This window comes from Mustela putorius, unplaced genomic scaffold (genome assembly GCF_011764305.1).
Source record: "Mustela putorius furo isolate JIRA1106 unplaced genomic scaffold, ASM1176430v1.1 tig00000868_pilon_pilon_pilon, whole genome shotgun sequence".
NCBI lineage: Eukaryota > Metazoa > Chordata > Mammalia > Carnivora > Mustelidae > Mustela > Mustela putorius.
The window spans coordinates 2473970-2488394 of NW_025421502.1; the positions used below are offsets into that span (position 1 = coordinate 2473970).

Sequence of the window (14425 nt, forward strand, 5' to 3'; positions counted from 1 at the left end):
CTCTCTGTCAAAAAAATAAGTAAATCTTAAAAAAAAAAAAAAGATATAAATGGAATGCCTTTATATCAGTATTCTTTCCAGTCTTTCTGCGTGCTCCTTTGGGCTCTCTAGAGACCCTTGACTTGCTCCTCTGCTCTCCAGATTGTGTCCAGGGGGCTCCTATTAGGGCAGCACAGATGAAAACAAACCCCTTTTCCCTCTGGTGCTATGTGTTTTTGGGAAAAGCCCTTAATTTTCATTACTTGCATTTTCTTAATTGCAAAACGGAAATAGCACTAGCATCTACCTCATGGGCATGTATTGTAACTATAGAGACTTAGAACAACACATGGCCTTGGCACATAGCACCCAGTGGGTATTTGCTGTTATTGTTCAACCACATAGAAGGCAGTGTGCTGGGCATCATGAAGGTAAGAGATTAACACATCACCATTGTAGCTTCTGTCTTGGAGGAGATTACTAATAGACATGCCTATCACCCAAATGCAAGGCAGCATATGATATGTTTTTTGACAAAAATCTGACTGTAGTGATTCTTTGTTAACATGACTCCAGCCAATGCTGAAAGCCCTAACATTCTGGAGATTCTGCTCAGAGCCTTGGATTAAAGGTCTGGTAGCTTCAACTCACTGGGTTTGTTTCTTCAGCTTTATACTTAGTGTTTGGGAGGAATTGCTTCTTTTTCCAGGGGATATTCCTGGCCTTGCTTTGGTGACGTTACCTCCTACCGTGAGTTAACTAGGCCCTCCTCTTGGTTCCTGTTTTCCAACTTGGCTGTGTCCTGAGATTCCTGGGTTTCCCGCCACCACCTTGGGCAGTTCTAATCACTATATCATTGCTACTACTACTTTCAACCATTTCTGATACAAATCATATATAGACTAGGAAGAAAGGAACAATTCATTCTGCTGGATAACACAAAATGAACCAACATCCCTATAAATAATTATGGCAACAAAAGTATTTATCTTTTTGATATGTAAAATCTCATCTTTTCATGATTCTAGGATTATCTTATTTTTTTTTTCCCCTGGAAGCCCTAATATTCTAGGGATTCATAAATGATAATTAATGCTTCAGATATATAATTGATATGCCTCACATCATAGCAGTATTCCAACATTCATTTATTCACTAAGTCTCTACTTAGTTAACAGTTTATTCATGAGACTGATTTAATTTGACGTTGTATGAAATTTTACATAGCACACTAAAAATTTTTTTTAAATCTGTAATAACTGCTGCTTAATTTTGTGCTCCATTAAGCAATAGTGTTAGTATAGAAGTGTGTTAAAAGTTAGAAAATGTAATAGTTTATCTTCACAGCCGCATGTTCTATTAGAACTCCATTTTTTTTCTTCCCAGACATTTATTATACATGTAACAGAAATGATAAAATGGCTTCATTTGCACACGGATATTTTTAAGTAATGGGAAGAATGAATGTTAGAAAATGAGAAACAGTGCTGTCAGAGATGCTTAACATAAAACTCTGTACACCTTAAATTTCTTTAACAGCTAGGATAGTTCATTGAAAATTACCAGAATGGTAGGCCGCAAGAGTTTTTAATATTCATCTTTAAATACAAACACCTAGGCTCAGTGGGTTAAGCCGCTGCCTTCAGCTCAGGTCATGATCTCAGAGTCCTGGGATCGAGTCCCACATCCGGCTCTCTGCTCAGCAGGGGGCCTGCTTCCCTTCCTCTCTCTGTGATCTCTTCCCTTCCTCTCTCCTACTGTGATCTCTCTCTGTCAAATAAATAAATAAAATCTTTAAAAAAAAATACAAACACCTAGAAATAAAACCTATTGCTATAGAGAGCTAAATTAATATTTTCTTTTTCCTTTTTAAGTGCACATAAAGTCCAGACTTAGAGTAAATGGACAGCATGAACTTCTGACTTGGTTAATTCATGTAATCATTACTTCAGTACTGCTTAATTGAGCAAATACTATGGGTTAGATGCTGTGGTAGAAAAGGTCAGTAAGTTGTGATTCTAGTGATTTAAGACATGACAGAATATACAGTATACTTAGGGAGCTACTTTAAGCAGCAATTTCATTAATGGCAAGAAGGGTGTTTTTTTTTTGTTTTTTTGTTTTTTTAGCAATGAGCTTTTTATTCAGTATCTGTTAAATACTTTACAAACCACACTTGTGTATAATAGAGAATCTCTAGGTACCTATGATCAAAAACAAAGATAAATATGGATATATATCATATTCAACTCAGTCACATTCAAAGAAAGAAATCCCACAAACTATTATTATCATTATAGGGATGATAATGGATTTGTTGGAAATACATTCTATCTAATATTTAATTATTTTGTATTATAATTTATTTTGGGTACATTATGTGATTGTATTATTATTGTTACTCTAACTGGAGATAAAAACTAACTGAGCTATTAAACGGAAGTACATGTACCTGTAACTGTGGCTTTCAGAACAAACCCATATGTAGTATTAAATAATTTTAGAGGCACATTTTAAATGTAAAGAATGAAATAATGACTCAAGTCTTTTTTTTTTTTTTTTTTAAGATTCTATTTATTTATTTGACAGAGAGATCACAAGTAGGCGGAGAGGCAGGTAGAGAAAGGAGAAAGCAGGCTCCCCGCTGAGCAGAGAGACTGATGCCAGGCTCCATCCCAGGGCCCTGGGATCATGGCCCAAGCCGAAGGCAGAGGCTTAACCCACTGAACCACCCAGGTGTCCCTAAATGTAAAGAATAAAAATAATCGTCTTGTAAATATCCAGAATACCATGAAGAAGAGTCAAAGTTGCATAAACTTTCAGACACATTAAGTTTTTAGTATTGCCTCTTTTCCTTTAGGAAAGGAAAATACAGAAGAAAACAATAACTGGTCGTCTCTGGAACATTATTATTTGATGATTTAGAACTTACTAAAGCAAATGAAAATTTTTTTGAAAAGCTATCTTAAGAGTAATTTTGTCTCCCATTCCATAAAGAACATTCACCAAGCTTTATACCTTCACCCAGTACTTTTTATTTTCTTATTTTTAAAGATTTTATTTATTTACAAATAAATATATTTGACAGAGAAAGAGACACAGCAAGAGAGGGAACACAAGTAGGGAGAGTGGGAGAGGGGGAAGCAGGCTTTCCGCTGAGCAGGGAGCCCAGGGTGGGGCTCAATCCCAGAGCCCTAGGACCCTAGGACCATGACCTGAGCCAAAGGCAGATGCTTAACAACTGAGTCACCAAGGAGCCCCCATCTAGTACTTTTTCAAATGCCTTCTAAACTTCTGAGAAGACTGACAGTGTAATTGGAATGGTTACACTGTGTGTGGATTGAGAGCAAGGGCTGTGAAATGGATGGCCCACCTGTGCCGCTTAAGTCCTGGGCAAGTCACTCTCTATACATCCATGTTCTTGTCAGTAAACTGAGTTAGTGGTAAAACTCAGACAATAATTGCAAGGATTTTTGCATTAATATAATAGTACACTGTGTAGCACATAGTAAGCAAATGTTAACTATCACAAGGTTAAGCTCCAAAGCTGAAATTTCCCTTTAAAATCAAGCCATGTCATAAAAGAGAAAAAAATGGCTGATAAATGCATGAGAAAATGGTTCACTTCACTAAAAATCAAGAAATATTAATATGCAGTAACTTTTCTAACTTTTTTTTAAACTGGAAAAAAACCGGGCACCTTCACAACATGCAACCATTGTGGAAGGCAGTTTGCCCTGTCCTCGTATACATAAATGTCTATTTCTTTATTTCGTATTTTAAATAAAGAAAATGTTCTGACATGAAATGGTGCCCTTGACCTAAAGTGAAATGAAAATACAATTAGCATGATTTCACTTTTGTGAGAAAAATGTGAGAAAAAAATACGTGTTTGTTTGTTTGTTTGTTTTTTTTGGTTGGTTGGTTGGTTGGTTTTTGGTGTGTTTGCAAGGGAGCAGTGTGTTTAAAGATACACAGAAAGTTAAAAGGATATGAATAGTTAAAATTAGTTTATTCCGGACAGTAGAGTTGGTGTTGAGAGATAAGGGCTTGGTACACGTCCATATTTTTTTAATTTTGCCAAAAAATTATGTTAAAAACATGTATTGGGGTGAGGAGGAGCCTAAGCCAGAGAATTACTGGTTGGGGAATTCTACCCCCAGAACAGCAGAAATGGATCCCAAAGGTAGTTATAGCTACTTAGGTAGAGAGCCTTGAAATCCTTGGTTTGAATGTACTTTATAGGGTAACTAAATCCAGTTGCTGAGTTGTGGGAAAGTCTTCACTTAAAGATGGAGAATAGATGTGGCTTCTTAGTTGGCAAGGGATCAGTGCTGCCTTCTAGGGACATTTCCAAAAGCCCTAGGTCTGTGTTCACTGGCAAATGCATGGAGCATAAAGGAAATCGGGGTGCTTAACAAAGAAAATCTAGGTAGGACTCAGCCCAAAAGTGGTATGTATTTTGAAAGGCCACCTCTAACCCATAAAGGCGTGTTTATTGCATTTTAAAAAACAAGCCCTTCCAGAGAGATAAAACCTGCAAACATATACTCTACAGGCTTGATAGTAATCATCTTCTCTTATTGTTCAGAAAATGTTTCTAAATTGTTTCACACACTTCATCAGATCTTAGTTAATATTTAGAGAATTTAAATGAAGAGTTTCATAGAGATTATTTGGTATAAGAGATATCACTGAATATATTTATGTCATACAGAAAATTGTGTCCTCAGGATCTAGCAATAGAAAGACATGTAGAAAAGAGGACATGTTCAGATCAATGTAAATTGTTATGAGAACTGTTAAGTCTTGTAATGTTTTACAACACCTTGTTTTGGTAATTTTCAAAGTAATCTGAAAACAAAAATCTACATGAATATGGTACAAATCCATTGATGCATATTTTTGTTTTCTTTTCTAATGTCAGTATCTTGTTTGTCTTTACAGAGTTACTGGAGGTGAACTGTTTGAAGACATAGTGGCAAGAGAGTATTACAGTGAAGCTGATGCCAGGTAAGTGACTTGCCCCAGGGGCAAGATACAAGACTTAACATTCAATGACACTTGTTCAGTTTATCTCTTTACAAATGCATCATAATCCTTAGTATTTATGAGACTCTCAGAATACCATCTTGGACAACTTCTCATGATGAGTCCCTCTTAATTGCTGTTTATCTCTCGAGGATTTCCAGGGTAATTGTTTGGGGAAAACAAAACTAGAATCTGGTCTAAAATAGCATCTATAGTTAGTGTTTTTAAAAATAAATAATAAAATCTGTACTCTACCTGGAAAGATTTCTGCTAAAGAAATTTATTTTTTTAGTGAAGTTAAGAGACCAAAAATTCAGATCCTCTGGTCTCTAGGTCCTGAGCTGCCCATTATGGCAGCCATTAGTAACACATGGCTATTTCAATTTCAGTTAATTACAATTAAATAAAAAATTTAGTTTCTCAGTTGTACTAGCTACGTTTTGAATGCTGAGTGGCCATAAATGACTAGTGGCTACCAATTGGACATAGCAGATATAGAACATTTCCATCATTACACAAAGCTCCACTGAATAGCCCATGTTTAATCAGAGACCATAAAAAGAAACAGACTACAAAATCCAGTAGTCTCCTTAAAGCATTATTAGCTGTTTAACTCTTTGGAAGTTCCAGGATGGCTTTTGGAAACCTCATGTGAAAAATATTTATTCAGATATTTCAAAGGATTCAAAAGGATTTTCTAGCCTTGTTAACTGGCATCATCTTTACAGAGGTTAACAATGGCTATACATTTTCTCTCATTTGAAATTTCCTAGGCTACACAAAGCCAACATTTTTGGAGTGAAGTGACATTGATTTACTTGCTTAGACATTAGTTAGACTTTTTCATGTTAGTTTTCCTTGGCATTTCTTTATACATATTCAGTAGTTGGTACTTAATTTGAAAGATCTGGCCTTGAGCTATTGAATCATTATTAACAATGTAAATGAGATGTTGTGAATATTAGTTACTTACTGTCTGCCCCCATTCTCTAATTCTTTCAGAGCTTCCTAAAGCTTGCTAATCTCACTGTAGCCTGCACTCAGCAGATAGTCAGCTGATAGCAGGTTCCCTCCCCGCCTCTTCAAAATAGCATATGCACACACAGGCTCACTTGCAAATCTCTAATTAATCTTCTTGGTTTTATGCCAGTTTATGACATTCTGTGAATCTTATCTGTACATGGCTACAGTCTAATTTTTAATGGAATTTTCACTGTCAAAGTCAAATAGAAACTTTTGTGTCATTTATACTATCATGAGTGAATCATCACTTGCTTAGTTCACTCCAGTTCCTATGTCACGGCCCTGGAAAGGGGCTTCAGAGTAGCCTTGTGAGTAGCTATTTGCCCACTTGCCCTGAGAGAATAATAATTTTAATTAAGGTAATTAACAAGTTAGGGTGTTAGATTTATTTTGTTTTTTGAAATTATGTTAAACAGGTCATTGTGTTTGAAAAGTATTGTTTGAATTTAAAATAGAAACTTTTTTCACTGTTGAAGAGCCCTATAGATAATCGGGGAGACCCTATAGGTTGGATCATTTTATGTGCATGTTTATATTAGGTTTTCAAATTCACTAGAAGTGAGTATTTTTTAGGATAGGTCTCACACAAAATGAAGCAGAAGGAACATTCTCTTCCCAAGAACAAACATAAAGAAGTCTTTCCCTACTAGTCCTCAGGAGCTGAAGAATTGAATCCATTCTCACCAGTAAAAAAATGACGAAGTTTATTTAATATGAATTATTATGTACTTTATTTTGCATTATTCATTAAGCCTAATGACTTATGTCTGTCATTTGAGAAGAGAAAGTGAAATATTTCTAAAATGTAGTACAAAGTGAAGGAGAAAAAAGTCACAATATTTAAAAAATAATTACCAACACTCAAATAAGCTCTGTTACCAAAAACCAACCAATGTTTAGCTCTTTTGGTGGAACTCTTTATAGAGTTAGGGCTGAATAATCATAATCTTGATCGATTTTTTACATTCACATTGTAAAAAATCAGATGGTGATTACTTTTTATAATTCAAGAATTTACTTTCAAGTAATATTATTTTGTACATTAAATAATTGAAAATGTCCTTATTAAAATGTTTGCTATATGAATGTAGCTCAGTACATATCATGCATTTGAGTTGCACAAATATAAATTTATACCAAATGTGTCAGTGTGGTCTATATTATTTTATGTCAGTTGAAAGCTCATGGGACCTTACGGGTGTCAATCAGTGATTTATCCCCTCTAATTTCATTAGCTGTCTGACATCAGTGGGCCTTTAATAAGAATAGTATAAATTGTGCTTTTGACATAGTAGTAAGGAAAGTTTTCCTTCACTGAGGTAGATGGAAATATATCTGACAATTACCAGTGTTCCAGGGGATTTAAAAAAAATTTTTTTTCCATAAGTGCCTAGTCCTTCTCCAGAGTATGCCTGTCCTGAAGAGGGGTTTATTTTATGTCATGGGTTTACTTGAGATTCCCCTCTGTTATTGGAGACTTGCATTAGTTTTCCTCTTACTGTATTCTTCAAGAAGCACCATTTCTAAGTCAAAATGATGAATGTGTCCCTCCATTTTTCTTAACCCTTGTTTCGCCCGCCACTTCATCTGTGTGTACCCTCTTGTTTCAACACCTATGTTTAATTGTGACCTCAGATTTTAAACAGTTTAGATGTGTATGAGAAATACCCATAAATTTTATATTGCTGAAGAATTTTCCCAGAACATTATGGGAATATTTATAAATTTTTCTCCTTGAATATGGAAATCTTCTATATACAACTGATTTAATTTGTACATTTTCAATGGGAAAAAAAACACAGCTCAAATTGTTTTGTCTGAACATGTCACAAACTCTATGTTGGATGTCATTTTTGTTAGAACCAGAATTAGCTTTATTCAGCATTATTAAATTCCAGTGTAAAGCTAAAAAAGATGTGAGAAAATATAATTTTTGTTTGTTTGTTTGTTTCGTTTTAACTTTCATTTTATTTTGTATTCAATGTGATTATGTACCTTTAAAATGTTCTCCCTTCCATTCTGCCCTTGTATCTTTACAGTCATTGTATACAGCAGATTCTAGAAAGTGTAAATCATTGTCACCTAAATGGCATAGTTCACAGGGACCTGAAGGTCAGTATATGGAGTCCATAAATCTGAATCAAAGGAGGTTTTTGTTTTGTTTTGTTTTGTTTTGTTTTGTTTCTGGGGAAAGGGCAGAGGGTGGGTATTTAAAATGGTTCCCTTGCCTTTCCCGATTTTTCCCTAAAATGACTACATGATGAAATGATAATGCATGATGCCTCTTTCAGTTTGCTCATCTACAGGCTAAATATACATCATAGCGAAAAGGGAAGGACAATATTAAGAACACAACCTGTCAAGTTTCCAAGCAGTAAACTACCAGAGGCGGTTTGGGGGCAGGCTTTCCTGAAATGTCCAGCATTTGCCTGGAGATAAACATGGCCTGTGATGTATGTCCGCCTGTAGATTTAAACACCACTTCTGTTCTGAGACCATGGGTTGCTGTAGCAAAACAACTGGTTACACATTGCTCCATTTGAGTCTGATGAACCCTCAGGCAAGAGATAATAATTGCCAGCTAAATTAAAGCACAAGAAGTTAATGATTTATCAAAAATTCATTACTTATCCTAATTTAACCTTAATAGTGCCTTGACCGCTAACGTGAGGGCTTTGGGATGATACTAGAAAAATGGGAGGGAATGGGGAAACAGTTTTTTATGTGGGGTGGAGGTGGACCACAACAGCTATAAAAATTTTATTTGCATTCCAGTTCTTTTCCTATAAGAATTCATAACTAGGAAATAAGCTACTGAATTAAATATTTTTAAGATGGCTTTTTTCTAGATCAAGTGGATCCACATTTTCGCGCACATATGGCAAGATTCTGATTGCTCTGAGGTAGTAGTCACTCTACTTGAGCAATATGTTTACAATACTGAAGGTGGTAAAACACAACCCCAGTTGTCTGCTGGTTTTGCACTTTAACCCGGTCTCTCTGAGGGTGTACAGACAGTGAGTGTAAGCTTGGAACTAACACACGCCCCCTGGTGTTTGCATGCAGTCATTGCATTCAGCAGATCCTGGAGGCTGTGCTACACTGCCATCAGATGGGCGTAGTCCATCGGGACCTGAAGGTGAGTAATGCTGTTGGAGAAGATAAACCACCACACAATTCCTAATGACTGTTCAGCTGCAATTATGCCTGTAAAGGCAAAAATATGAGCAAGAAAGTTGTGTGGACTCATTCCAACACATTACGAAAACACTTTCCCTCACCACAGCCTTATTTCATCTCCCTCATCCACACTTGAGATTTACATAAATTCCATTTCATCCAGAGGAATAATGTCCTACCATTAACAATAAATAGGGTGCTGTATTTCCTTCCTCCTAAGCATATAGCATTTAATGTGACTTTGTGTAAGACTGATGATCTCTTCTTCATTCTAAACCTGTTCTGTGGACATTGATCAAACATACTATATTAGAGTCATACTGTATATACCTAATATTATGTAAATAGTTATGGAAATTATAAAGAGAATAGAGACAAAGGTTTTTGGCATTAAAGAACCTCCATTTGGGGCTCTGAAGTCTCTTTTCCTTAATAATAGTCCCAGGAATTCAGAGGGCATTGAGACTTCCTGGTTCTTTGTTTATTTACATTCCTAGGTAGCAAGATACTAGTGCCTTTTAAAACAGTAAGGAAAAAAGTAAAACAAATTTTATTATAAAATAATATTTATGTAACATATATATGGACTAATATTTTTAAGACTCCACTCAGTTTCTGATACCTTTGAGAATGAGGAATGTTTAGATCATTTAGAAATTAAATAGTTCAGACGGAGACTACTCTTTCATTCATTTTTCTGTCCCCTTCTCTCAGAGTCTAGTTTCACTCATAGAATTTCAGAGATACAGTGAAGGCCTAAAACTTTAAATGAAACCACTGGGTGGGCAAAGTAGCAAATGTGAGTACTATATAGTTTCAAGCTTCATCCATAGTCAGGCATTAATATCTAGAGGAGTCACAAAGGTTGCAGTGTCTTCAGCTGTATGTGTTCAGTGGGAAGACCTGGGCTGGTTTCTCATGTGCAGACTTCTCTAATAATGATAAATCTGTAGTTTCCATTCATTTAGTATGCTCTAAAAGAATATATCTCTAAGGATCCATAATAAGTTATTTGAAGATGTGGTTTGTAAGCAAAGCATTGCCTTAGGTTTCTGGAATTTTCCTTTGATTTCAGTTCGAGACTTAGAGCTTTAAATGTCAAAAGCAAAGATATGGTTAATGGCATTTTCTTTTCTTTATTTTGGAGAGCCAAGATAAGACTGTGTACATCTGCTAACACTTTACCAAATGTACCCATCATGATTAAGGGAAAACAATATATTCCTTTAAAAATTCATGTCTTTGGCAATCACCTCAAGAATTCCTTACCAGCCATGTAGAGAGAGAGAGAGCCCCTTTTTGTTAACTTCTCAGAACTCACAGTACTACTTTCCTTTGTAAGTGAATATATATGGGCATGAGTATTTATTACATACTCTATTTAATAAATTTGTCATTTGAAACATTTTACTCTATGTTAAATAATTAGAAGTATACTCTAAAAACCAAGGATGAAAAATGTGAATTCTCTTACATGACCTTTAAAATATATCTTCTGGGGTTATGATATTAGACTTCTCTAAGTGTTCAAACTCAGCTGAGCGCTTCAAAAACTGGAACTTTAATCAGAGATAGCAGTGGGCCTAGGATATGGGCTGAGAAGAAGGTCTATTTTCTGATATATGAGCTAAATTGACTAATTAAAAACTCAGGCAGGGGACTTTTAGGGAGGCTAACTACCAAAAGAAATAACCTGCTGAATCACCCATCAGATTTCCTTCAAGGGATAAAAGTGTTTTTGTTCTCCATTCTTTTTCTGATTTTAGGAGAGAACAGGGGTGAACTTTTTATAGAGCTAGTTATAATTTTTGTAATTCTTTTGGTTTCTGTCAGATTGCTGACTAGAACAGACTTCAGTTGAGTCTAGTTTTTGGTGCATGTTTCAGTAGGCCATTTCATAACACACTAAGAGTATATTAGAGGCATTTTACACACACCCTGAATGTGCTAAATCCCTGGCTTTGTTTTATGTCTTTTATACCCACACATATACTTTATCTGATAAGTATATAGCTTGTGAAAGCATATTCGCCAGTATATTAAAATGAAAATATTGGTAAAATTTCTTATTACCAAGCTTTAAACAAAAATTTGCCCTTATTATTCTTAGGTCATATATTTTGTTTCCCTATCCTGACTTATATGTTAATTCATTAGAATACGTATGTTTGGTGCACACTTTAATTTGTCCGTATCACTGAGAGAATACCACAGGAAATGTTTTGTTCTTCATTATTAAAGGTATCTATAAGCATATGAGTGCTGTACATTTTGTTTATAAGCCTCTTCTAGAACAAAAGCTGTATTACTGTTCTGTACCTACCTAGAATACTGTTTTACTCCATGGTATCTAATATAGGACTTAATACCTAGTAAATACTTGTGGCATATGCTTTTAATTTTGGAATGAATGAAATTCAATCAAAAGCACATTTGTAATATAAAAGGCATCACTGAATGAAATAGATTTTTCTGTATGTTAATTAATATTGAATAAAGAGGGCAAGTATCACTCTTTAATACAGTGATATCATTAAGATCATTATTTGAATAACTGCCACTCTTGGGAGCTTATTAGACGGTGGAATCCACCAGATGGAAAATTCTAAGAACCTAGAGACAAGGCTGAGGCACAGCAGAAAGTTGGACGATGTCCCAGAAACAAGCAATAGGAGAAGGCTCCATGTGGTGGGATATTAGCATAAAGGAAGCCCATCAATCACAACCAGGCAGTATCCAGTGGATACATAGACCTTTCATCTGAGGTGAATCCACTGTCAGAACCAAGCAGTATTAAGGAGTGTAGCGGTGACATAATTATAGTACTATAGTTCAGGAATATGACTCTCGTCTTTGGGAGGATTCGGATCAAGGTGGGACGTTAGTAATAAAAATGATAATAGCTACTATTTTTCCGGCAGTTACCATGTACCCTGTACTGTGTTATCATATGAATCTTAACAACAGCTTTATGAGGAAGGCACTTTGATCCTCCCCATATTGCATAAGGAGAGATTTAGCCACCATGAGTGAAAGAACTTATTCACGGTTGCTCAGCTAGTAAATTGTGAATTGTGCCCAAGCATTTTGGTTCCAGGGTCTGCATACTTAATTGCTACCACGTCTCAGCTCATTAGCTGGATAAATCAAAAACTTTAAGAAAGGCCAAATAATAGGTCAAACAATGATGGAAAGTAATTTTGCCAGCAACATGAAGAATTGGGAAATGGGTCTAAGTTTAGTGAATCAAATGATTAAAGTGATCCTGCTTATGGATCTATCAGAGCTGTATAAGATCTGTATTATTAGAAATAAGGAATAAGTTTAAGTTATGTTTAAGATACAGTGTGGAGTTGGGGGGGGCGGTGTGCAACATAATTTGTTAATAGATGTCCAAAGAAAAAAATTCTTATTTAGCAAATTAGTAAGGTGGCATTGGTCATAGCCTTTGGAAAATGAGACACAGAGAAGAATGAAATGCATTTGGCACATTTGATTTAGGCCACATCAAGACAATCAATCTGGAGTGCCTAAAAATAGATTGTTTATAAAGAGTAGATTACTGTAACTTAGTCTTGAGTGTTTGTGAGCTAATAATTGAAAATTTAGGTGTAAAAAGAGAGGATTAAATGTTCATCAAACATTTCTTAAGTACTTATTGAGGTTCTGTCAGAGTTGGTGGGCACAAATTATAGAGCAAAATCAGAACAAACCTTGTGTGGCTAGAACATACAGGCCACGAATTAAAGATCATTTTAAAATTCGTATCAGTGCTATTCCTCCCAGAAAAAAAGGAGATAGGTCAAACAAAAACTGGTAGTAACAAGTGACAACTCTTGAGGTCACAAGAAATGGAGAGATGTGTTCTTTCATTTAACAGTCTGAAAATATAGTTTCTGAGAATCAGGGAACAGAAGTAAGTCAAAGGAGATAGTTTTATAGCTCTGCTTTATCATATATTCCACACAAAATAGTAAGATTTCTTCGGTTCAAGGTACATCAGAGATGGTTACCAAACTTCATGAACAGCATCTGGTCAGAAGGCTTCATACATAAAACAATCCTTTAGCAACACATCAACATCTGTGAATTGTCTCAGCAGAAAATGGTGCTTTTTTCCTTGGCCTACCTCCTGAAAAACAATATTATTTAATGGAAAAATCATCAGATCAGGGGATGGATATGAGAGAGAGGAAGAAGAAAAGAAAGAGAGGAAAAGGGCAGAGAGAGAGAGAGAGAATAGATTTTAATGAGGATAATAATTTTGGAGATAAGGGAAGGGATTTTAAGTCTAAATTAAATATAGGAATAAAATTAAAGATCAGAAAGGAGAGAAATTAATTTTCTGGGGGAATATGACATGTATTCAGTAAATCCTCTTTAGTAGTAGATACATTTTGAATAATTATAAAATTGCAATTGTTCCTCTTTTTTCAGAAGTATACTCAGATAAAAGTTTAAAGAACTTATCATTTGTGTATAAAGAATGTCTAGGTGTTTTAGATACAAACTGTGTAAGTGATAGATTCCACATTTCATCGGTCATTCTTGTGTTTCTTTGTTGAACCTGACAGCTGTGTGTCAGGCCATGGAGAAACAGTAGGTAATTGGCAGAGTCCCACTGGTCTGCTTCTTTCAGAGAAGTACTTGCTGATAGTATAGAAGTATGTGCTGATAGTATCTGCTAATAAGGTAGAAGTAAATAAGAAAACAGGAAAGGAAAACAGATGATTCTTAGGAACTTGCTCATGTATGCTTGATGATGGAAATAGTACTTGATAACCACAGATTTTCAACACATGGCATCAGCTGAGAATTCCGTGTGCTTAGGTACATAAATTCAAATATCCATTCCATATAAAAATAAAAGCAAAAGTCACTTGTACCATGTGCACAAAAGAACTTCTGCCATGTACATGAGTGAGCTTGATATTCAAGCTTTTCAATTCATGCACTTTCACTTAGTTTATCTCTAGGAGTGTTGTTACACCTTCTGTGGCAAAGGAAAAGTGACTGAAAACACACCAAAACACGGAATTCTTAACTTCGTGTTGAAATAATTGATACTATCCAGTAGAGGAAAGAAATCTAAAAATATTATTTCAATTCTTAGAAACCAGTATCTACAGAAATGAAGGGATTAGATAATATAGAATGATAAAACTAATAACTGTTTATGATATTCATTAAAAAGCTATAAAAAAGTAAAACA

General features: G+C 35.2%; 1 protein-coding gene across 22 annotated transcripts in view; it reads left to right on the forward strand.

The window, feature by feature from the left end:
* The window catches only part of CAMK2D (calcium/calmodulin dependent protein kinase II delta), a 323815-nt gene that overhangs the window by 225479 nt on the left and 83911 nt on the right, over nucleotides 1-14425 (forward strand). For 14 of the 22 annotated variants that reach the window (XM_013053965.2, XM_013053960.2, XM_013053958.2 and 11 more), the window contains exons 5-6: nucleotides 4927-4992; nucleotides 8073-8145. In XM_013053965.2, coding sequence (XP_012909419.1) covers nucleotides 4927-4992; nucleotides 8073-8145 — 139 coding nt within the window. Of the gene's footprint in view, nucleotides 1-4926; nucleotides 4993-8072; nucleotides 8146-9099; nucleotides 9173-14425 lie in introns of all 22 variants that reach the window. The other 8 variants (XM_013053968.2, XM_013053953.2, XM_045085484.1 and 5 more) reach the window with 1 other exon arrangement.